Source organism: Anomalospiza imberbis, unplaced genomic scaffold (genome assembly GCF_031753505.1).
Source record: "Anomalospiza imberbis isolate Cuckoo-Finch-1a 21T00152 unplaced genomic scaffold, ASM3175350v1 scaffold_226, whole genome shotgun sequence".
In the NCBI taxonomy this organism is placed as follows: Eukaryota; Metazoa; Chordata; class Aves; order Passeriformes; family Viduidae; genus Anomalospiza; species Anomalospiza imberbis.
In genome coordinates, this window is record NW_027099857.1 from 81511 (window position 1) to 106824 (window position 25314).

The 25314-nt window shown below is 62.0% G+C and overlaps 2 protein-coding genes across 2 annotated transcripts; both read right to left on the reverse strand.

Annotated features, from left to right (window-relative positions):
* Positions 1 to 539: 539 nt before the first annotated feature.
* LOC137466477 (upstream stimulatory factor 1-like) lies at positions 540 to 12006 on the reverse strand. Its single transcript, XM_068178205.1, is given in 14 exon segments — positions 540 to 683; positions 2361 to 2489; positions 3048 to 3085; positions 3088 to 3141; positions 3936 to 3994; positions 4422 to 4509; positions 5295 to 5313; positions 5315 to 5485; positions 6273 to 6374; positions 7771 to 7800; positions 7802 to 7890; positions 8438 to 8487; positions 9022 to 9090; positions 11933 to 12006. Coding segments are annotated over 14 exon segments (1047 nt in total). The 5' UTR covers positions 11992 to 12006; the 3' UTR covers positions 540 to 593.
* Positions 12007 to 15939: 3933 nt separating this feature from the next.
* Positions 15940 to 24927, reverse strand: LOC137466476 (rho GTPase-activating protein 30-like). The gene is made up of 11 exons (XM_068178204.1): positions 24793 to 24927; positions 24631 to 24713; positions 24436 to 24543; positions 22873 to 23000; positions 21139 to 21274; positions 19956 to 20056; positions 19797 to 19871; positions 18985 to 19374; positions 18355 to 18842; positions 16216 to 17939; positions 15940 to 16006 (listed from the first exon to the last, which is right to left on the reverse strand). Exons 2-11 carry the CDS (start codon positions 24693 to 24695, stop codon positions 15940 to 15942), a joined length of 3282 nt encoding a protein of 1093 aa, XP_068034305.1. The 5' UTR covers positions 24696 to 24713; positions 24793 to 24927.
* Between the last annotated feature and the right edge of the window lie 387 nt (positions 24928 to 25314).

The following is a 25314-nucleotide window of genomic DNA, read 5'->3' on the forward strand; positions in this document are numbered from 1 at the left end:
GGGGGGAGGGGGCGTGAGGGTCCCAACACCCCAAAAATCCCCTCCCCCCCCACCCCAAACCCCAAAACCCCCCCCCCGGGGGCCGTGGGGGGAGGGGCAACCCCAAATCCCATTTTTTTTTGGGGGGGGGGGGGGAGGGGCCCCAAAATTGTCGGGGGAGGGTGGGGGAGGGGCGGCGCCCACCGGGCCGAGAGCGTGGGGGGTGAATTTTGGGGTGCGGGGGCGACATTTTGGGGGGGATTTGGGGGAATTTTGGGGTGTGGGGGAGGGGTCACATGATTGGGGGGAGGGGCAGAACCAAGCGCGGGGGAGGGGCTGCGGGGGGGGAGGGGGTTTGGGGGTGCGGTGAGTGGATTTGGGGTTTTTTTTTTTGGGGGGGGGGGGGTCCCGGGGGTGTTTTTGGGGTGCGGGGGAGGTGGGTTTTGGGGTCCCGGGGGGGTTTTTTGGGGTGCGTGGGGTGGGTTTTGGGGTCCCGGGGGGGGTTTTGGGGTCCCGGTGGGGGTTTTGGGGTGCAGGGGGTGGGTTTTGAGGTCCCGGGGGGGGGGTTTGGGGTGTGGGGGGTGGGTTTTGGGGTGCGTTTGGGGTTTTGGGGGTCAGTGGGTGTCGTTCTTGATGACGATCTCCAGCCCGTGCTGGCGCAGCTGCGCCCGCAGCAGCAGGTTCTTGTTCTTCAGCTCCTCCACCTGTGTTTGGGGGGGGGTCAGACACCCCAAAATATCCCCCAGGGACCCCAAAATATCTCCCTCCACCCCAAAATATCCCCCTGCACCCCAAAACATCCCCCAGTGCACTCCCAGTGCCCCCAGTACAGCCCAGTAACCCAAACCAGCACGTTCTTGCTCTTCAGCTCCTCCACCTGGATTCTGGGGGATCTCGAGGGGGTTTTGGGGTCAGACACCCCAAAATATCCCCCAGCGACCCCAAAATATCTCCCTCCACCCCAAAATATCCCCTGCACCCCAAAACATCCCCCAGTGCACTCCCAGTGCCCCCAGTACAGCCCAGTAACCCAAACCAGCACGTTCTTGCTCTTCAGCTCCTCCACCTGGATTTTGGGGATCTCGAGGGGGTTTTGGGGGTCAGACACCCCAAAATATCCCCCAGCGACCCCAAAATATCACTCAGGACCCCAAAATATCCTCCCAACGCACTCTAGTCCCATTCCCAGTCCCTCCCAGTGCTCCCAGTCCCACCTGCTGGGACAGCACCTCCTTGTCCATCTGCAGCTGATCCAGGCCCATGGATCCCATTGATCCCATTGATCCCATTGATCCCAATCCCAATCCCATTGACCCCAACCCCATCCCAATGACCCCAATCCCAATCCCATTGATCCCAACCCCATCCCAATGACCCCAATCCCAATCCCAATCCCATTGACCCCAACCCCATCCCAATGACCCCAATCCCAATCCCATTGATCCCACCCCATCCAAATGACCCCAATCCCAATCCCATTGATCCCAATCCCATCCCAATGACCCCAACCCCATCCCATTGACCCCAACCCCATCCCAATGACCCCAATCCCATCCCAATGACCCCAATCCCAATCCCATTGATCCCAATCCCATCCCATTTATCCCAACCCCATCCCATTGATCCCAACCCCATCCCATTGATCCCAACCCCATCCCAATGACCCCAATCCCATCCCTATGACCCCAACCCCATCCCAGTGACCTCAATCCCATCCCAATGACCTCAATCCCATTCCCAACCCCATTCCCAGTCCCTCCCAGTGCTCCCAGTCCCACCTGCTGGAACAGCACCTCATTGTCCATCTGCAGCTGGTCCAGGCCCATTGATCCCATTGACCCCAATCCCATCCCAATGACCCCAACCCCATCCCAATGACCCAATCCCATCCCAATGACCCCAACCCCATCCCAATGACCCCAATCCCATCCCAGTGACCCCAACCCCATCCCAGTGACCCCAACCCCATCCTAATGACCTCAATCCCACCCCAGCCCCATTCCCAGTCCCTCCCAGTTCCCCCAGTCCCACCTGCTGGAACAGCACCTCCTTGTCCATCTGATCCAGCCCCTGACCCCATTGATCCCAACCCCATCCCAATGACCTCAGCCCCACCCATTGATCCCAACCCCATCCCAGCCCCATTCCCACAACCCCAATCCCACCCCAACCCCATTCCCAGTCCCTCCCAGTGGTCCCAGTCCCACCTGCTGGGACAGCACCTCATTGTCCATCTGCAACTGATCCAGGCCCATTGATCCCATTGATCCCAATCCCATCCCAATGACCCCAACCCCATCCCAGTGACCCCAATCCCATCCCAGTGACCCCAATCCCATCCCAGCCCCATTCCCAGTCCCTCCCAGTGCTCCCAGTCCCACCTGCTGGCGCAGCACCTCGTTGTCCATCTGCAGCTGGTCCAGGCCCTGCAGCTCCTCGCTCAGCCGCAGGTTGCTCTGCCGCAGCTCCTGGATGTAGTCGCAGGCCTTGGACAGGATCCCGCCCTTGCTCTGCGGGTCGGGATCTGGGGTCACGGACCAATCCCACACCCCAAACCGCAAACCCTGCACCCCAAACCCCAAACCCGCACCCCAAATCCCAAATCCTGCACCCCACACCCCAAACCCTGCACCCCAAACCCCAAACCCTGCACCCAAACCCCACACCCCAAACCCTGCACCACGCCCCCCAAACCCCAAAACCCAAACCCCAAATCCCAAATCCTGCACCCCAAACCCTGCACCACGCACCCCAAACCCCAATCCCCAAACCCCAAACCCTGCACCACACACCCCAAACTCCAAACTCCAAATCCTGCACCCCAAACCCCACACCCCAAATCCCAAATCCTGCACCCAAACCCAAATCTCGCACCCCAAACTTCAAATCCCAAATCCTGCAACCCAAACCCCAAATCCTCCACCCAAACCCCAAACCCTGCACCCCACACCCCAAATCCCAAATCCGGCACCCCAAACTCCAAATCCCAAATCTGGCACCCCAAACCCCAAACTCCAAACCCTAAATCTCGCACCCCAAACTCCAAATCCCAAATCCCGCAGCCCGACCTGTCCGGATTTGGTGTTCTCCATGGAGCAGTCGGGATGATCTTGGACAGCTGCACGATCCAGTTGTTGATCTTGTCCCGGCGCCGGCGCTCCACTGAACGGGAACGGGAACGGGGTTGGGAACGGGGCTGGGAATGGGGATTGGGAATGGGATCGGATTGGGAACGGGATTTGGAACGGGAACGGGATTGGGAACGGGAACGGGATTGGGAATGGGATTGGGAATGGGGTTGGGAACAGGACTGGGAATGGGGGTTGGGAACGGGGAATGGGAACGGGGAATGGGAACAGGGATTGGGATTGGGAATGGAGAATGGGATTGCGAAAGGGGAATGGGACTGGGATTGGGAACAGGGGTTGGGAATGGGGAATGGGACTGGGAATGGGATTGGGAATGGGAACAGGGTTGGGAACGGGGATTGGGAATGGGGAATGGCATTGTGAACGGGAACGGGGACTGGGAACGGGATTGGGATTGGGAATGGGGAATGGGAATGGGGACTGGGAATGGGGATTGGGAACGGGGATTGGGAATGGGGAACGGGACTGGGAATGGGATTGGGACGGGGAATGGCATTGCGAACGGCAACGGGGACTGGGAACTGGAATGGGGAATGGGATTGGGATTGGGAATGGGGACTGGGAACGGGGATTGGGAAGGGGGATTGGGAACAGAAACGGGGAACGGGATTGGGATTGGGAACAAGGAATGGGAACAGGATTGGGAATCGGGACAGGGAATGGGATTAGGAACAGGATTGGGAACAAGGAACGGGAACGGGGATTGGGGCCACTGGGAATTGGGGTGGCCCGTGGGAATGAGGGTGGTCTCCGGGATGAGCCGTGGGATGGGGGCGCCCCTTTGGGATCGGGGCGCCGCCCCGGTACCTTCGTTGTGCTGTGCCCGGCGCTTCTCGTCCCGCGTGGCTCGGGGAGCCTCCGACTTCCTGGGGAGGGGCACAGGTGGGCACAGGTGTGTCGGGGTGTGTCCCAGGTGTGTCCCAGGTGTGTTTGGGTGTGTCCCAGGTGTGTTGGGGTGTGTCCAGGTGTGTTTGAATGTGTCCAGGTGTGTTTGGGTGTGTTGGGGTGTGTCCCAGGTGTGTCGGGGTGTGTCCCAGGTGTGTCCCAGGTGTGTTGGGGTGTGTTTGAATGTGTCCAGGTGTGTCCCAGGTGTGTTGGGGTGTGTCCAGGTGTGTTTGAATGTGTCCAGGTGTGTCCCAGGTGTGCCCAGGTGTCTTTGGGTGCATCCCAGGTGTGTTTGGGTGTGTCAGGGTGGAGTCCAATTATGTCCCAGGTGTGCCCAGGTGTCTTTGGGTGTGCCCCAGGTGTACCTGGGTCTGTCCAGGTGTGCCCCAGGTGTGCCCAGGTACTCACGGGGAGTAGGGGTGTGCGCGGGGGGCGATGGAGCGCTGGGCCCCCCCCGGGAGCACCTCCTGTGGTGACATCATCACGAAAAACTGCCCTGGAGCCAGAGCCACAGGTGAGAGCCCAATCCCACAGGTGAGACCCCAAATGCATCCACCCAGGTGAGTCCCAACCCAACCCAGGTGCCCCCAAACACACCCAGGTGACACCAAACCCATCCAGGTGAGCCCCATATCAACCCAGGTGTCCCCAAACCCATCCAGGTGAGTCCCAACCCATTCCAGGTGCCCTCAAACCCATGCAGGTGAGTCCCAACCCAACCCAGGTGTCCCCAAACCCATCCAGGTGAGTATCAAACCCATCCAGGTGAGTCCTAAACCCATCCAGGTGTCCCCAAACCCATGCAGGTGAGACCCAAACCCATCCAGCTGTCCCAAACCCATCCAGGTGTCCCCAAAGCCATCCAAGTGAGTCCCAAACCCATCCAGGTGTCCCCAAACCCATCCAGGTGAGTCCCAAACCCATCCAGGTGTCCCCAGACCCATCCAGGTGAGTCCCAAACCCATCCAGGTGTCCCAAACCCATCCAGGTGCCCCCAAACCCATGCAGGTGAGACCCAAACCCATCCAGCTGTCCCCAAACCCATCCAGGTGTCCCCAAACCCATCCAGGTGAGTCCCAAACCCATCCAGGTGTCCCCAAACCCATCCAGGTGAGTCCCAAACCCATCCAGGTTTCCCCAGACCCATCCAGGTGAGTCCCAAACCCATCCAGGTGTCCCCAGACCCTTCCAGGTGAGTCCCAGCCCAACCCAGGTGCCCCCAGCCTGGCCCAGGTGAGCCCCAGTTCAGGTCAGGCGCTCACCTGGGGCGGTGGGGCTCACCTGTGGGTGTGGGCTGGCCCCAGCAGCGCCTCGGAGCTCTGCGTGGTGACCACGGCGGTGGCGGCGGTGGCGGCAGTGGCGGCGGCGCCGTCGGCCACGCCCGCGGCGGGGAAGTAGGTGTAGTGCGTCTCGGTGGGAGCCGCCTCCGTCTCCACCGCGTCCTCGCTCGTGAACGCGCCCTGGATCACCGCCTGCGCCGGCAGGTGCGACAGGTGAGACAGGTGAGGGACGGGGGGGGACAAGTGAGGAGGGAAAGGGGGAACAGGTGAGGAGGGACAGGTGAGGGACACGTGGGACACATGAGGGACAGGAGGGACAGGTGACACAGGTGTGGGACAGGTGAGGGACAGGTGACACAGGTGTGGGACAGGTGAGGGACAGGTGACACAGGTGTGGGACAGGTGAGGGACAGACAGATGGGACACAGGTGAGACAGGTGTGGGACAGGTGAGACAGGAGAGGGACAGGGGACAGGTGAGGGACAGGTGAGGGACAGGTGGACAGGTGAGACAGGTGTGGGACAGGTGAGAGACAGGGGACAGGTGGGACAGCAAGGACACAGGTGAGACAGGTGAGGGATGGGGGGACGGGTGAGGGCCAGGTGTGGGACAAGTGGGACACAGGTGGGACAGGTGAGGGACACAGGGACACGTGAGACAGGTGGGACACAGGTGTCACCCTGCCCCATGACATACCTGTGTGACCACCTGGGTAGGGCACAAGTGACACAGGTGAGGAACAAGGGGGTGTGGCCCTGTGACACACCTGGGCCATGGACTAGGTTAGGCACAGGTGAGGCCCAGGGTGTGGCAGGGAGGTGTGGCAGTGGGTGTGGCCAGGTGACACACCTGTGTCATGGAGACACAGGGAGCGTGGCAGTGGGGTGTGGCCCCACAACACACCTGGGCCATGGACTGGGTGGAGCACAGGTGGGATGGGGACAGTGGGTGTGGCAGTGGGCGTGGCCAGGTGACACACCTGTGTCATGGACTGTGTGGCCGGGTAGCCGCTGATGGCGCTGGTGCCCTCGGTCTGCGCGTCCAGCTGCCCGTCAGCCACCTGGATCACCCGGTACATCACCTGGCACAGGTGGGACATCAGACAGGTGTGACATAGAAACCCCCCAGAGCCACCCGCTGTCACCACCTGGATCACCTGGCACAGGTGGGACATCAGACAGGTGTGACACAGAGACCCCCAGAGCCACCCGCTGTCACCACCTGGATCACCTGGCACAGGTGGGACATCAGACAGGTGTGACACAGAGACCCCAGAGCCACCCGCTGTCACCACCTGGATCACCTGGCACAGGTGGGACATCAGACAGGTGTGACACAGAAACCCCCCAGAGCCACCCGCTGTCACCACCTGGATCACCTGGCACAGGTGGGACATCAGACAGGTGTGACACAGAAACCCCCCAGAGCCACCCGCTGTCACCACCTGGATCACCTGGCACAGGTGGGACATCAGACAGGTGTGACACAGAAACCCCCAGAGCCACCCGCTGTCACCACCTGGATCACCTGGCACAGGTGGGACATCAGACAGGTGTGACACAGAGACCCCCAGAGCCACCCGCTGTCACCACCTGGATCACCTGGTACATCACCTGCCACAGGTGGGACATCAGACAGGTGTGACACAGAGACCCCCAGAGCCACCCACTGTCACCACCTGGATCACCTGGCACAGGTGGGACATCAGACAGGTGTGACACAGAAACCCCCCAGAGCCACCCGCTGTCACCACCTGGATCACCTGGCACAGGTGGGACATCAGACAGGTGTGACACAGAGACCCCCCAGAGCCACCCGCTGTCACCACCTGGATCACCTGGTACATCACCTGCCACAGGTGGGGCACCTCACACAGGTGTGACACAGAAACCTCCCCAGAGCCACCCCACAGTGTCCCCCAGGTGTCCCCAGGTGTGCCACACCTGCTGTTGGTGTGGAACCAAAGCCCCCAATCCCCAAGTACCTCCCAGGTGTCCCCAGGTGCCTCCAAGCCCCCCCCCCAGGTGTGCCCAGGTGTATCCCAGGTGTATCCTAAGTGCCCCCAAGCCCCTCCAGGTGTGCCCAGGTGTATCCCAGGTGTACTCCAGGTGTGCCCAGGTGTATCCTAAGTGCCCCCAAGCCCCTCCAGGTGTGCCCAGGTGCCCACAGGTGTGCCCAGGTGTATCCCCGGTGTGCTCCAGGTGTGCCCAGGTGTATCCCAGGTGTGCCCAGGTGTATCCAGGTGTATCCTAAGTGCCCCCAAGCCCCTCCAGGTGTGCCCAGGTGCCCACAGGTGTGCCCAGGTGTATCCCAGGTGTGCTCCAGGTGTGCCCAGGTGTATCCTAAGTGCCCCCAAGCCCCTCCAGGTGTGCCCAGGTGCCCACAGGTGTGCCCAGGTGTATCCCAGGTGTGCTCCAGGTGTGCCCAGGTGTATCCCAGGTGCCCCCAAGCCCCCCCAGGTGTGCCAGGTGCGGTACCTGCGTGCCGCCGCCCTCGGTCCTGAACACAGTACTTGACGCCGGGGTCGGGGAAGGTGGCGGCCGATTGGATGCTGGCGATGGCCACGCTCGTGGGGTCCTCGCCCGTGGCCACCGAGCCTGGGGGGGCTCCCCAAATTAGGAGGGGGCACCCCAAACTGGGGACGGGGGAACCCCAAACTGGGGAGGGGGTCACCCCAAACTGGGGAGGGGGAACCCCAAACTGGGGACGGGGGGCACCCCAAACTGGGAAGGGGGAACCCCAAACTGGGGACGGGGGGCACCCCAAACTGGGGGGACATGGGACTGGGAGGGGCACCCCAAACTGGGGAGGGGGAACCTCAAATTGGAGAGGGACATGGATTGAGGAGAGGGCACCCCAAACTGAGAGGAGACCCATGATTGCAGGGACACACCCAAAATTGGGGAGGGGGCACCCCAAACTGGGAAGGGACACAGGATGGGGGGCACCCCAAATTGGGGAGGGGACACTCCACACTGGGGGTGGGGGACACGGTTTAGGGGGGACACAAAACCTCCCCAATCCCCCCACCAAAGACCCCAAATCTCCTCAAATCCCCCCCCCACAAAGACCCCAAATCACCCCCAAAGACCCCAAAACCTCCCCAAATCCCCCCCAAACCCCATTTTTGGGGTCCCCCCTCACCTTCCTGGATCTGCACCGTCCCCTCCTCGGTCTCAGCTGCTTTTTGCTGCCTGGGGGGGGGAACAAAACAGTGAGGGGGGGTCCCTGAGCCCCCCAAAACCCCCAAACCCCAAATCTGGGACTCCCCCAAATACCCCACCCCTCATGTATCCCACCCACGGGGAAGTTTTGGGGGTATTGGGGCCATTTTGGGGTCCCAGATCAGATTTGGGGGGGATCTTGGGGCAGTTTTTGGGGGGTACCAGATGAGATTTGGAGATCCTGGGGCAGTTTTGGGAGGGGGTCCCAGGTCAAAGTTTTGGGGTCCTGGATCAGATTTGATGGGGTGCTGGGGCCATTTTGGGGGGGGTGCTAGGTCATCTTGAGGGGTTCCCAGAGCAGATTTTGGGGGTCCCAGAGCAGGTTCTGGGGGTCCCAGGTGAGAGTTCAGGGACACCAGGTGAGAGTTTGGGGTCCCAGAGAAGGTTTTGGGGTCCCAGGTCAGATTTTGGGATCTCAGATGAGTTTTGGGGGTCCCACTGCAGGTTTTGGGGGTCCCAGGTGAGTTTTGGGGGTCCCAGGTGAGTTTTGGGGGTCCCACTCACCCCTTCATGGCTCAGCTCCCTCGGGCATCAGCGGGGCAGGAGCGGAGCAGCCTCACGGCCTTCAGAGCCCTGCGGGGACAGCGGGGTCAGGGACACGGGGACATGGGGACACGGGGACAGTGGGGTCAGGGACACGGGGACAGTGGGGTCAGGGACACGGGGACACGGGGACAGCGGGGTCAGGGACACGGGGACAGCGGGGTCAGGGACACGGGGACATGGGGACACGGGGACAGTGGGGTCAGGGACACGGGGACAGTGGGGTCAGGGACACGGGGACACGGGGACAGCGGGGTCAGGGACACGGGGACAGCGGGGTCAGGGACACAAGGACATGGGGACACGGGGACAGTGGGGTCGGGGACACGGGGACAGCGCGGTCAGGGACACCAGGACACAGGGACAGTGGGGTCAGGGACATGGGGACACGGGGACATGGGGCAGTGGGGTCAGGGACACGGGGACATGGGGACAGTGGGGTCAGGGACACGGGGACACGGGGACACGGGGACAGTGGGGTCGGGGACACGGGGACAGCGCGGTCAGGGACACCAGGACACAGGGACAGCGGGGTCAGGGACATGGGGACATGGGGACACGGGGACAGTGGGGTCGGGGACACGGGGACAGCGCGGTCAGGGACACCAGGACACAGGGACAGCGGGGTCAGGGACATGGGGACATGGGGACACGGGGACATGGGGACAGTGGGGTCAGGTACATGGGGACAGGGGGACACGGGGACAGGAGGACATGGGGACAGGGGGACATGGGGACAGCAGAGTCAGGGACATGGGGACAGTGGGGTCAGGGACACGGGGACATGGGGACAGCAGGGTCAGGGACATGGGGACACAAGACAGTGGGGTCAGGGACACCGGGACACAGGGACAGTGGGACATGGGGACAGTGGGGTCAGAGACAGCAGGGTCACGGACACTGGGACACAGGGACACGGGGATGGGGACAGCACAGGGCCACACAGATGGGGACAGGGACACAGGGACAAGGCGGGGTCAGGGATGGGGACAGGGACATGGGGACAAGGGACAGGTACGGGTACAGGGACACAGAGGGGTCAGGGACAGGACAGGAACACAGGGATGGGGACAGGAACGGGGACATGGGGTCACAGGGGGTGAGGGATGGGGACAGGAACGGGGACATGGAGACAGGACCAGGATGGGACACTGGCCATCCTGACCAGACACTGGCCACCACCATGGGCCACCAGCCACCACAAACGGCCACCGTGATGGGACACTGGTCACTGTGGCCTGACACCACTCACCGGTCACCACCATGGGACAGTGGCCACCACAGCAGGACAGTGACCACTGTCACCACTCACCGGTCACCACCATGGGACACTGGCCACCACAGCAGGACAGCGACCACTGTCACCACTCACCGGTCACCACCATGGGACAGTGGCCACCACAGCAGGACAGCGACCACTGTCACCACCATGGGACAGTGGCCACCACAGCAGGACAGCGACCACTGTCACCACTCACCGGTCACCACCATGGGACACTGGCCACCACAGCAGGACAGCGACCACTGTCACCACCATGGGACAGTGGCCACCACAGCAGGACAGCGACCACTGTCACCACTCACCGGTCACCACCATGGGACACTGGCCACCACAGCAGGACAATGACCACTGTCACCACTCACCGGTCACCACCATGGGACACTGGCCACCACTGTCACCACTCACCGGTCACCACCATGGGACAGTGGCCACCACAGCAGGACAGCGACCACTGTCACCACTCACCGGTCACCACCATGGGACACTGGCACTGTGACTGGACACTGGCCATGCTGGGACAGTGGCCACCATGATGGGACAGTGGCCACTGTGACCAGCCACCAATGTGGGCCACCACGACTGACCACCGGCCACCACCTGTGACCACAGCCACATCTCCAGGTGTCCCCTTCCCCCCCCAGGTGACAACGTGCCCCCAAAGCCACCAGCTCCCCCAGGGTGACACTTTGGGGTCACCCCAAGGTGGCCATAACCTCCCCCCGGCGGGGACCGCCTCAGTGTCCCCAGTGTCACCTGCACTGTCCCTTGTCACCTCCCCCGGCGGGGTGACAAGTTGGGGGTCACTGTGGGGGGGGGGGGTGACAGATGGGGGACAGGGGTGAGGGGGTGACAGTGACACACGCGCAGGGACAAGAACCAGGGGGGGACATTCAGCGGGGTGACAGAGAAGGGGGGGACACGATGGGGGTGACAGTGACTGGGGGGGTGACAGCGACACAGCTGGGGGGGGGACACAAGGTGGAGGGGGGGACAAAAGCGGAGGGGGGGTGACAGAGTGGGGACACACAAAGAGGGGGGGGGGTGACAGTGGCGGAGCGGGGGTGACACGAAGGGGGGGGGGGGTGACACGGGGCTAGGGGCAGGGGGGGTGACAAAGTGAGGGGTGACAGCGACAGAACGGGGACACACGCACGGGGAGGGGGACAGAGGGGGGGAGAGGCGACACAAAACGGGTGACAAAGTGGGGTTTGGGGGCGGGGGGGGGGTCCACGGCGGGGGGGGGAGGGGGACACGAAACGGCGACAAAGTGGGGGTGGGGTGGGGTGGGGGGGGGTGGCGACACGCAGAGGGGGTGACACCGACACACGGCGGGGGGGGGGTCGCCACCGAGCGGGGGGAGGGGACGCCACCGGGGGGTGACAGTGACAACCCGCTGCGCGCGCCTGAGGGGGGGGTCACCCCCGCCGCCCCCCCCCCCCGCCCCTCCCCGCGGGCCCGGCGGGCGCGGCCGCTTCCCCCCCCCCCCCCCCCCTCCATCCCCTCCCGGTGCCGGGGCCGTGCCGGGGTCGCGGTGCCGCCGTTCCCTGCGGGGTTCGCCGGCCGGGCCCCCCCCCCCCCCTCCCCCGGTACCTCTCGGCCTCGGGCCCTGCGCGCCTTCGGCCCCTTGTCTCGCCATGGGCCCCGCACATGCGCACGGCGCCGCCGCGCCGCCATCTTGGGCGCGGGCGGAAGTTCCCCCCTCACGCGGCCCCGGCCCGGCTTCGCGCCGCCATCTTGGGCCGGGGCGCCGCGCCGGCGCCGCGCCGCGCCGCCATCTTGGCGCCGGGCACGGCCGCCCTCACGGCCGGGCGCCATCTTAGCGCGCGGGGCCGCGCGCGGCGCCATCTTAGACGGCGAAGGCGCGCGGCGCTTCCGCCGCCCCCGCCGCCATCTTGGGTGAGGGCGGCGCCATGTTGGAAGAGGGCGGCGTTCGGTGAGGGGCGCGGCGGGGCGGTGGGGACAGGGCCGGGCGCTCCTGAGGGTGAGGGATCCCCGCCCGGCCCGTCGGTACCGGAGGGGTTTGGGGGATGCGCCCGGAGAGCCCGGGCCGCCCCCGCGGTGAGGCCGCTGTGGGCGCCGCCATGTTGGGGCAAAGATGGCGGCGGTGTAAACAAAGGCCGGGGTTTGTGGCTAGGCTTGTGTCGCCTCAGCGTCCCCTCGGTGTCCCCCTGTCCCCGTGTGCCTGTGCCTTCGTGCTCCTGTGTGTCTGTGTGCCCCGGTGCCCGCAGCCACGTGTTCTCCTGTCCCCGTGTCCCAGTGTCCCCATGGCCCCGGTGTCCCCAGATGACCTCATGGCCCAATGTCCCCGTGTCTCCCTGTCCCGATGTCCCTAAACTATCTCATGTCCCCACGTCCCAATGTCCCCATAGCCCAATGTCCCCACATCCCTCTGTCCCCAAATGTCCCCATATCCCAATGTCCCCATGTCCTCCATCCCCATAACACCCACATCCCAATGTCCCAATATCTCCCTCTCCCAATGTCCCAATGTCCCCAATGTCCCCTTGTCCTCATGTCCCAGTGTCCCCACATCCCTCTGTCCCTATGTCCCCAGATGACCTCCTGTCCCAATGTCCCTGTGTCTCCCTGTCCCAAGGTCCCCAAATGTCCTCATGTCCCCATATCCCAATGTCCCCATGTTCTCCATCCCCACATCCCAACGTCCCAATATCTCCCTCTCCCAATGTCCCAATGTCCCCAATGTCCCCTTGTCCCCACGTCCCAATGTCCCCAACGTCCCCTTGTCCTCATGTCCCAATGTTCCCATGTCCTTCTGTCCCTATGTCCCCAGATGACCTCATTGCCCAATGTCCCCGTGTCTCCCTGTCCCTCTCTCCCCAAATGTCCCCATATCCCAATGTCCCCATGTTCTCCATCCCCACATCCCAACGTCCCAATATCTCTCTCTCCCAATGTCCCCAGTGTCCCCAAGTCCCCAATGTCCCCTTGTCCTCATGTCCCAATGTCCCCACATCCCAATGACCCCACGTCCCAATATCCCCATGTCCCCAAATGTCCCCATATCCCAATGTCCCCATGTCCTCCATCCCCACATCCCAATGTCCCAATATCTCCCTCTCCCAATGTCCCAATGTCCCCAACGTCCCCTTGTCCTCATGTCCCAATGTCCCCACGTCCCTCTGTCCCTATGTCCCCAGATGACCTCCTGTCCCAATGTCCCTGTGTCTCCCTGTCCCAAGGTCCCCAAATGTCCCCATATCCCAATGTCCCCATGTCCTCCATCCCCACATCCCAACGTCCCAATATCTCCCTGTCCCCATGTCCCCAGTGTCCCCAAGTCCCCAATGTCCCCTTGTGCTCATGTCCCAATGTCCCCATGTCCCCAAATGTCCCCATAACCCAATGTCCCCGTGTCTCCCTGTTCCAATGTCCCCATGTTCTCCATCCCCACATCCCAACGTCCCAATATCTCTCTCTCCCAATGTCCCCAGTGTCCCCAAGTCCCCAATGTCCCCTTGTCCTCATGTCCCAATGTCCCCATATCCCAATGACCCCACGTCCCAATATCCCCATGTCCCCAAATGTCCCCATATCCCAATGTCCCCATGTCTCCCTGTCCCGATGTCCCTAAACTATCTCATGTCCCCATGTCCCAATGTCCCCAAATGTCCTCATGTCCCCATATCCCAATGTCCCCATGTCCTCCATCCCCACATCCCAATGTCCCAATATCTCCCTCTCCCAATGTCCCAATGTCCCCAACGTCCCCTTGTCCTCATGTCCCAATGTCCCCAAGTCCCCAATGTCCCAAATGTCCCCTTGTCCCCACGTCCCAATGTTCCCATGTCCTTCTGTCCCTATGTCCTCAGATGACCTCATCTCCCAATGTCCCCGTGTCTCCCTGTCCCTCTGTCCCCAAATGTCCCCATATCCCAATGTCCCCATGTCCTTCATCCCCACATCCCAACGTCCCAATATTTCCCTCTCCCAATGTCCCAAGGTCCCCAACGTCCCCTTGTCCTCATGTCCCAATGTCCCCACGTCCCAATGTCCCCATGTCCCAATGTCCCTCTGTCCCCAAATGTCCCCATATCCCAATGTCCCCATGTCCTCCATCCCCACATCCCAACGTCCCAATATCTCCCTCTCCCAATGTCCCAAGGTCCCCAACGTCCCCTTGTCCTCATGTCCCAATGTCCCCACGTCCCAATGACCCAATGTCCCAATGTCCCCAAATGTCCCCACATCCCAATGTCCCCGTGTCCCCCAGTGTCCCCTTGTCCTCATGTCTCAATGTCCCCCTTTCCAACGTCCTCATTGTCCCCAAATGACCTCATGTCCCCACATCCCAATTTCCCGCATCCCAATGTCCCCAGTGTCCCCAATGTTCCCATTGTCCCATGTTCTTTAACCCCAATGTCCCCAATGTCCCCAATGTCCCATTGTCCCCATGTTCTTTAACCCCAATGTCCCCAATGTCCCCAATGTCCCCAATGTCCCCAATGTTCTTTAACCCCAATGTCCCCAATGTCCCCAATGTCCCCATTGTCCCCATGTTCTTTAACCCCAATGTCCCCAATGTCCCATTGTCCCCATGTTCTTTAACCCCAATGTCCCCAAATGTCCCCAGATGTCCAAATTTCCCTTCAAAAAGGCCATTTTTGGTGTTTGATCTTTGCCATTTTCCCCTCCAGGAGTCGGAAAAATCCAATTTTTGGCCTCGTTAAAGGTCAGTTGTTAATTAGATGTCATTTGCATTAATAAGTGTAATTATTTTAAATTATATTTATATTATTTGTCTGTAGGTCTCTGACTTTACATTAATAAGTGTAATTATTCAAATGATATTTATATTATTTGTATGTAGATATCAAACAATATGTGTCCATGCTATAATTACGCAGTTATTATGAATTTTATTCAAAATGTGTATTTGCATATATTTGCATATAATGGTATTACTTATAATTAATCTCTTAATTAAAAATTGTAAAAAATTTGTGTCGTTTTGGGTTGGGCTTGGCAACCCAGCTCTGAAATAAACCCCAAAAAGTTATAAAAAGTATAGAACGCAATCAGCACATAAATAATTAACAAAATATATACATTTGTGTTATTTAATGAATGATAAAAGTTTATATTGTTGTATGGTGTTGCTATGAATGATATTTACGTTATGTAAATAGTATGAACTTATACTATAGAATATAAAAAACCAAAATAAGTCAATAAAATGTAAAGCAGCGTTAAGGAAAAGAATCAAAAAACAAAATAAAAAAGGAAAGAAAATTTGAAAATAAAATAATAATGAAGAATAGAAAGTAATTTTTTTTAAATAAAACAAAATAAAAAAGGAAAGAAAATTTGAAAATAAAATAATAATGAAGAATAGAAAGTAAAATTTAAAAAAAAAATTAAAATTAAATTAAATTTTAAAATAGAAAATAAAATTTAAATTAAAAAAAAAAAAAAGAAAAGAAAATCTATAAAATCTAAAGTGTGTAAATAAACACCAACACCCCACCAGCATCTCTGACTCTGGAATTCTCACCTCGTTATTTTTATTATTATCATTTCATTTACCTTTTCTCATTATTTATTTGCACTCTGCTCGAGGGGGGGGGCCCTGCCCGCGCTCAGCGCTCGCCCCCCCCCAGGGCTGCCAGGGGGTCCCGGGGGGATTTGGGGGGGTCCCAGGGGGATCTGGGGTGGTCCCTGGGGGTCCCGGGGGGACTTGGGGGCATCCCAGAGCGATTTGGGGGGGTTCTGAGGGGATTTGGGGGGGCCCCGATGGGTCCCAGGGGGATTTGGGGGGGTCCCGGTGAGATCTGGGGGGGTTCCAGGGGGATTTGGGGGGGTCCCGGTGAGATCTGGGGGGGTTCCAGGGGGATTTGGGGGGGTCCTGGGAGGGCGTGGGCGAAGTGGGGTTTTGGGGGGCACCACGGGCACGGCCCGGGCCAGCAGCACCCGCGCCCCCAAAATGGGGAGGGGGCGGCGGGAGCTGCGCGGGGGGGGGCGGGAGCGGCCCCAGGGATTTGGGGCGCCCGTCCCGGATCGGATTTGGGGGTCCCGGGGGGTCCCGGGATTTGGGGGGCTCAGCCAGGATTGGCTCCAGGGATTTGGGGCGCCCGTCCCGGATCGGATTTGGGGGTCCCGGGGGGTCCCGGGATTTGGGGGATTCGTCCCAGATCAGCTCCAGGGATCTGGGGGTGTCCCAGGATTTGGGGGGCTCAGCCAGGATCAGCTCCAGGGGTCCGGGGGGCTCTGGGAATCCGGGGGGCTCGTCCTGGATCGGCTCCAGGGATTTGGGGGGCTCATCCCGGATCAGCCCGGGGCGTTTGGGGCTCTCCGGGGATTTGGGGGGCTCTGAGACTCTGGGGGGCTCGTCCTGGATCAGCTTCAGGGGTCTGGGGGGCTCATCCCAAATCACCTCCAGGGATTTGGGGGGCTCCAGGGGTCCAGGGAGCTGCAGGGATTTGGGGGGCTCATCCCGGATCAGCTCCGGGATTTTGGGGGGCTCATCCCGGATCAGCTCCGGGATTTTGGGGGGCTCATCCCAGATCAGCTCCGGGATTTTGGGGGGCTCATCCCGGATCAATTTCGGGGGTCTCGGGGACTCATCTTGGATCAGCTCCGAGGGCCTGGGGGTCTCCAGGTTTTTGGGGGGCTCGTCCTGGGTCAGCTCCAGGTTTTTGGGGGGAGCTCCAGGGGCCGGGGCAGGGGGAGAGGTCGGGGTGGTCCCGGGGGTGACATCGACCCCGTCTGGGACCACCCCAGGAACAGACCCGGGGGCTGGGGGCTCGGGGGGCTCCCGGGGGGGCTCTGCCAGGGGCGGGGCTGGAGGACACCCCACTAAATCCCGGGGATCCCCCTCCCCCGGGATGAGGGGCCGGGATCCAGCTCCGTCCGCTCCCCCATTCCCAGCGGGACCCCCGGACCCCCCTCCCTCACCCCACACCCCAGTCCTGGGGCTGGGGTCTCCCTCTGCAGCCCCCTCCCCTCCACCCCCTTCCTCATGGGGGTCCCGGGGGGGGTCCCCCATTCCTGGACCATCCTTTTCCGGGGGTGTTTGGGTCAGAATCTCCGGGATCTCCGGGACTTTTGGGATTTCTGGGGTCTCTGAGATCTCTGGGGTCTCTGGGGTCTCCAGGATCTCTGGGGTCTCCAGGACTTTTGGGATTTCTGGGGTCTCTGGAGTCTCCAGGATCTCTAGGGTCTCCAGGACTTTTGGGATTTCTGGGGTCTCTGGAGTCTCCAGGACTTTTGGGATTTCTGGGGTCTCTGGGGTCTCCAGGACTTTTGGGATTTCTGGGGTCTCTGGGGTCTCCAGGACTTTTGGGATTTCTGGGGTCTCTGGAGTCTCCAGGATCTCTGGGGTCTCCAGGACTTTTGGGATTTCTGGGGTCTCTGGGATCACTGAGATCTCTCGGTTCTCCAGGGTCTCCAGGGCTGTCCCCTCGCCCGGGGGTCCCACGGGGGTCCCCAGCGGGCTGAGCTCGTCGTGGGCGCTCAGGAAGATTTCGTCCGAGTCGGAGTCGGGGTCGGAGGCTCCGGGGGCCAGGAAGAACATGTCCTGCTCCGTGCACTCCTCGATGGACAGGTAACTGTCCGGCTGCTCCGCCCAGTGCTCACCTGGCTGCGGGGGGGGACACGGATGGGACCCCCAGGCATGGCCGGGACCCCGCGGGTGGGTGTCACTGTGTCCCCCTGTGCATCCCATCCCATCCCATCCCATCCCATCCCATCCCATCCCATCCCATCCCATCCCATCCCTTCCCATCCCATCCTCATCCCATCCCATCCCCATCCCATCCCATCCCATCCCATCCCCATCCCATCCCATCCCATCCCATCCCATCCCATCCCATCCCATCCCATCCCATCCCCATCCCATCCCATCCCATTCCATCCCATCCCATCCCATCCCCATCCCATCCCATCCCATCCCATTCCATCTCATTCCATCCTCATCCCATCCCATCCCATCCCATCCCGAACCCTCCTCCCGCCTCCACCCGTCCCAAATCCCGGGAATGCCGCCGGGTGCTCACGTTCATGAACCCGCTCTCCATCCCCTCCTCCACGGCCAGGAACCCGTCCTCGATCCCGAGGGTTCCATCTTCGATCCCGAGGGTTCCGTCTTCAATCCCGAGGGTTCCATCTTCGATCCCGAGGGTCCCATCCTCGATCCTGGGGATCCCATCATGGATCCCGGGGGTCCCATCCTCGATCCTGGGGATCCCATCATGGATCCCGGGGGTCCCATCCTCGATCCCGGCGGTCCCATCCTCCATCCCGGTGGTCAATTCCTCGATCTCGGGGATCCCATCCTCGATCCCGGGGGTCCCATCCTCGATCCTGGGGGTCTCATCCTCGATCCCGGGGGTCCCATCCTCGATCCTGGGGGTCTCATCCCCGGTCTCGGGGCTCTGCGCCGCCGCCTCCGCGTCCCCGCCGCCTTCCAGCCACGTCTCGGGGCCGTCCAGGAAGGCGAAGGAGTCGCGGAGCTCCAGGGAGAGCCGGGTCTGCTCCGCATCTTCTGCGGGGAGAGCCGGGAGCAGTCGGGTACCGGCACCCCACTCGATCCCGTTGTCCCCCCAATCCCGGTGTCGGCCTTATCCCACCTATTCCCCCGATCCCGGTGTTGCCCCGATCCCGGTGTTCCCACCGCCGGGTCTCACCGGAGGGGGGCCGGGGGTCCCGGGCGGGCTCGGGGTCGCTGCCGGGGGTCTGTTCCCGTTCCAGCGCGGGGCACGGGAGCCCCCGGGTGAGGCGGGACAGGTTGGAGGTGATGTGGAAGGGGACGGTGACCGAGAAGGGGCCCGAGATGTGGAGCCCCGCGCATTTCTCGGCGCGGGAGCGGCCGCAGACCCCCGGCCCCGCCCGGGGAGCTTTTGGGGTGGTGGGCTCCGACTTGGTGCTGCTCTCGGCCGCCGCTTCCAGGGGCTCCTCCAGGCTCTCGTCCAGCTCCGGGGGCGGTTCCGGGGGTGCGGGGGCCGCATCCGAGCTGAGCTGCCGCTGCGGCCGCAGCTTCACCGACAGCTTCGGCAGCAGCCGGGCGGCGTCCGGGCCTGCGGAGGGGCGAGTCCGGAGCGGGCCCGGGGCACGGGGGGATCCCGGGGCACGGGGGGGATCCCGGGGTATGGGGGATCCCGGGGTATGGGGGGATCCCGGGGTATGGGGGATTCCGGGGAACGGGGGGATCCCGGGGTATGGGGGATTCCGGGGCACGGGGGGGATCCCGGGGTATGGGGGATCCCGGGGTATGGGGGGATCCGAGGGGACAGAGGGACAATCCTGAGGGACAGAGGGACAACCCCGAGGGGACAGAGGGACAATCCCGGGGGACAGAGGGACAATCCCGAGGGACAGAGGGACAATCCTGAGGGGACAGAGGGACAATCCTGAGGGACAGAGGGACAATCCCGAGGGAGAGAGGGACAATCCTGAGGGACAGAGGGACAATCCCCAGGGGTCAGAGGGTCCCTCTTACCGGACGGTCCGGAGGGGCCGGAGCTGAGCGAGTCCATGCTCTTGGCCGGCCGCAGAGTGACCTTCCCGCACTTTTCTGGGAATGGGGTGGGAGAAGGGGATTTGGGGGGGCTTTGGGGACGCAACCCCCCCAGTCCATGGGATCCCCCCGAATTCCCACCTTTCTCCTCCGCCTTTCCCGGCTTCCGCTTGGCCTCGTGCCCGGAGCGGCCCAGGTTGAAGATGGATCTCCACTTCTTGGCCTTGAGGGAGCCCTTGCTCCTGTGGGGACACTTGGGATACACCTGGGCACACTTGGGTGCACCTGGGCACACCTGGGGGCACCTAGGTTATACCTGGGCACACCTGGGGTACCCCTGGGTACACCTAGGGGGGCTTGGATACACCTGGAGTACAGCTGGAGTACACCTGGGCACACCTGGGGGCACCTGGAATACACCTGGGATACACCTGGGGTACACCTGGGTACACTTAGGGGGGCTTGGATACACCTGGAGTACAGCTGGAGTACACCTGGGCACACCTGGGGGCACCTAGGTTACACCTGGGCACACCTGGGGTACACCTGGGTACACTTAGGGGGGCTTGGATACACCTGGAGTACAGCTGGAGTACACCTGGGCACCCCTGGGGGCACCTGGGATACACTTGGGCACACCTGGGATACACCTGGGCATACCTGGGTGCACCTGGACACACCTGACATACACCTGGGATACATCTGGGCACACCTGGGGGCACCTAGGTTACACCTGGGCACACCTGGGATACACCTGGGATACACCTGGGCACACCTAGGGGGGCTTGGATACACCTGGAGTACAGCTGGAGTACACCTGGGCACACCTGGGCACACCTGGGGGCACCTGGTATACACCTGAGCACACCTGGGTGCACCTGGGCACACCTGGGCACACCTGGGCACACCTGGGTGCACCTGGACACACCTGGGCACACCTGGGATACACCTGGATACACCTGGGATACACCTGGGCACACCTAGGGGGGCTTGGATACACCTGGAGTACAGCTGGAGTACACCTGGGCACACCTGGGGGCACCTAGGTTGCACACGGGCACACCTGGGGGCACCTGGGATTCACCTGGACACATCTGAGCACACCTGGGGGACATCTGGGGCCACCTGGGATACACCTGGGATACACTTGGGGGCACCTGGGCACACCTAGGGGCACATCTGGGTATACCTGGGCACACCCTGAGAGGGACACCTGGGGCCACCTGGGTCACAGTGAGCTGGGACCACCTGAGCCAGGCCCAGGATTTGGGGGTCCCCGGGGTGGGGTGGGGGTGTCACCTGTGCCCAGGTGGCCCGGCCGTACCTGTGCTCGCCGAGCTCGATGATGGTGTGGTAGGGCCGCATCTGGGGGGGGCCATCGCCCTGGCTCAGCGCGGCCGGGACGTGCAGGGCGGGGGAGCCCCCGGGCAGGAGCAGCGAGCGACGGGGACAGTCCCCACCTGGGACCCCAAAATGTGACAGTGTCACCCCAAAATCCTCAGTGTCCTGAGTCCCCAAAATGTGACAGTGTCACCCCAAAATCCTCAGTGTCCTGAGACCCCAAAATGTGACAGTGTCACCTCAGGGACCTCAGTGTTCCCCAAAGCCCCCCTGGGCAGGAGCAGGGAGTGACACGGGGACAGTCCCCACCTGGGGCCCCAAAATGTGACAGTGTCACCCCAAAATCCTCCGTGTCCTGAGTCCCCAAAAGGTGACAGTGTCACCTCAGGGACCCTCAGTGTCCTGAGTCCCCAAAAGGTGTGACAGTGTCACCCCAAAATCCTCAGTGTCCTGAGTCCCCAAAATGTGACAGTGTCACCCCAAAATCCTCAGTGTCCTGAGTCCCCAAAATGTGACAGTGTCACCCCAAAATCCTCAGTGTCCTGAGACCCCAAAATGTGACAGTGTCACCCCAAAATCCTCAGTGTCCTGAGTCCCCAAAAGGTGTGGCAGTGTCACCCCAAAATCCTCAGTGTCCTGAGACCCCAAAATGTGACAGTGTCACCTGAGGGACCCTCAGTGTCCTGAGACCCCAAATTGTGACAGTGTCACCCCAAAATCCTCAGTGTCCTGAGACCCCAAAATGTGACAGTGTCACCCCAAAATCCTCCGTGTCCTGAGACCCCAAAATGTGACAGTGTCACCCCAAAATCCTCAGTGTCCTGAGACCCCAAAATGTGACAGTGTCACCTCAGGGACCCTCAGTGTCCTGAGTCCCCAAAATGTGACAGTGTCACCCCAAAATCCTCAGTGTCCTGAGACCCCAAAATGTGACAGTGTCACCCCAAAATCCTCAGTGTCCTGAGACCCCAAAATGTGACAGGGTCACCCCAAAATCCTCAGTGTCCTGAGACCCCAAAATGTGACAGTGTCACCCCAAAATCCTCAGTGTCCTGAGACCCCAAAATGTGGCAGTGTCACCCCAAAATCCTCAGTGTCCTGAGTCCCCAAAAGGTGTGGCAGTGTCACCCCAAAATCCTCAGTGGCCTGAGTCCCCAAAAGGTGTGACAGTGTCACCCCAGAGTCCTCAGTGTCCCCTGGGGGCCCCCAGGCAGGATCAGCGATGATGGGGGGAGTCCCACCCTGGAGACCCCCCGAAAAAGGGGTATGAGTGTCCCCTGGGATCCCCTTGGTCCCGATGTCCCCTTGGGACCCCCACCCAAGATCAGGGAATGTCGGGGGGGAATTCCCCCCCTGGAGACCCCCCAAAATGGGGTGCCAATGTCCCATGGGACCTCCGATGTCCCCTTGGGACCCCCAGCCAAGGTCAGGGGGATTCCCCACCTGGAGACCCCCAAAAATGTGGTGTCAATGTCCCCCCAGGACCAGGGAATATCAGGGGGGATTCCTCACCTGGAGACCACCCCCCCAAAAAAAAAACCCCAGGGTATCAACATCCCACCGGGATCAGGGAATGATGGGGTGAATTCCCCACCTGGAGACCCCCAAAAATGGGGTGCCAATGTCCCATGGGACCTCCGATGTCCCCTTGGGACCCCCAGCCAAGGTCAGGGGGATTCCCCACCTGGAGACCCCCAAAAACGGGGTGTGCCCGTACCTCGGAGCGGCGCGTCCCCGAAGAGCTGCTCCACGTGGGTGAGGATGAACTCCACCACGATGGACTGCACGCGCACCTCCATGAACGCCGCCGTGCCGTTGAACCCCGAGGCCTCGATGTCCCTCGAGCTGGGGACAGCGGGGACACCTCAGGGTGGGGGGACAGCGGGGACAGCAGGGTCACCTCGGGGTGAAGGGACAGCGGGGACACCTCAGGATGAGGGGACAGCGGGGTCACCTCAGGGTGAGGGGACAACGAGGGACAGTGGGGTCACCTCGGGGTGAGAGGATAGTGGGGGACAGCAGGGTCACCTGGGGGTGGGGGGACAGCGGGGTCACCTCAGGGTGGGGGGACAGCGGGGTCACCTCAGGGTGAGGGGACAACGAGGGACAGTGGGGTCACCTCGGGGTGAGAGGATAGTGGGGGACAGCAGGGTCACCTCAGGGTGGGGGGACAGCGGGGTCACCTCAGGGTGAGGGGACAACGAGGGACAGTGGGGTCACCTCGGGGTGAGAGGATAGTGGGGGACAGCAGGGTCACCCGGGGGTGGGGGGACAGCGGGGTCACCTCAGGGTGGGGGGACAGCGGGGTCACCTCAGGGTGAGGGGACAGCGGGGTCACCTCAGGGTGAGGGGACAGCGTGGACAGCGGGGTCACGTGGGGGTGAGGGGACAGTGGGGGTCACCTCGAGGTGAGATGACAGCAGCGACAGCAGGGTCACCTCAGGGTGGAGGGACACCAAGGGACAGTGGGGTCACCTCGGGGTGAGGGGGATAGTGGGGGACTGCAGGGTCACCCGGGGGTGGGGGGACAGCGGGGTCACCTCAGGGTGGAGGGACAGCAGGGTCACCTCGGGGTGAAGGGACAGCGGGGTCACCTCAGGGTGGAGGGACAGCGGGGTCACCTCAGGGTGAGGGGACAACGAGGGACAGTGGGGTCACCTCGGGGTGAGGAGATAGTGGGGGACAGCAGGGTCACCTGGGGGTGGGGGGACAGCGGGGTCACCTCGGGGTGAAGGGACAGCGGGGACACCTCAGGATGAGGGGACAGCGGGGTCACCTCAGAGTGAGGGGACAACGAGGGACAGTGGGGTCACCTCGGGGTGGGGGGACAGCAGGGTCACCTCAGGGTAAGGGGACAGCGGGGTCACCTCGGGGTGGGGGACAGTGGGGGGACAGCAAGGTCACGTAGGGGTAAGGGGACAGTGGGGTCACCTCGAGGTGAGATGACAGCAGCGACAGTGGGGTCACCTCAGGGTGGAGGGACAGCAAAGGACAGTGGGGTCACCTCGGGGTGAGGGGATAGTGGGGGACAGCGGGGTCACCTCAGGGTGGAGGGACAGCAGGGTCACCTCAGGGTGAGGTGACAGCAGCGACAGCAGGGTCACCTCGGGGTGGGAGGACAGCAGGGTCACCTCGGGATGGAGGGTGGTGGAGCTGAGGGTGACAGAGGTGACAGTGACAGGGCTGAGGGTGACAGGACTGGCAGTGACCGCACTGAGGGTGACAGGGCTGAGGGTGACAGGGCTGACAGCGACAGGTGACAGCGACAGGTGACCCTCACCGCAGCAGGTTGGGGGCCCACACGATGGCCAGGTTCCGCGCGTGCATGTTGGTGCGCCCGCTGTGCGCGGCCATGCGCAGCAGGTGGCGCATCAGGAACTCCAGCGTCCTGCCACACCGGCGACACCTCAGCCAGCGCCACCCGGGCAGGGGACACCGCCGGGGCCGCGGGGATGTCCCCACCCCCCCCCTTCACCTGTAGTGCGGCGCCGGCAGCTCCTTGAGCACCTCCTTGATCTTCACCAGCCGCGCCTCCTCCATCTGGATGGCCACGGCGTCCTGCGGGGACAGCGCGGTGACGGGGGACGCTGCGGGACGCCTTGGGGACACTCGGGGACATCTGGGGACAGCGACTCACGGCGAACTTGTCGTAGAGCTGGTAGGTGAGCAGGGGGTTGGGCAGCTCGCGGCAGTAGGCCTTGCACAGGGAGCTGACGCAGTGAACGTCCTGCAGGTAAACGTCCCGCGACAGGTCCGGGCTGCGCTGCGCCTCGAACTCCTGCCTGGGATCCGGATTTGGGGTTTGGGGTTTGGGATTGGGGTCCGGGCTGCGCTGCGCCTCGAACTCCTGCCTGGGATCCGGATTTGGGGTTTGGGATCGGGACTTGGGGATTGGGGTTTAGGATTGGGGTCCGGGCTGCGCTGCGCCTCGAACTCCTGCCTGGGATCCGGATTTGGGGTTTGGGATTTGGGGTTTGGGGTTTGGGATTGGGGTCCAGGCTGTGCTGCGCCTCGAACTCCTGCCTGGGATCCGGATTTGGGGTTTGGGATTTAGGACTGGGGTCCGGGCTGTGCTGCGCCTCGAACTCCTGCCTGGGATCCGGATTTGGGGTTTGGGATTTGGGGTTTGGGGTTTGGGATTGGGGTCCGGGCTGCGCTG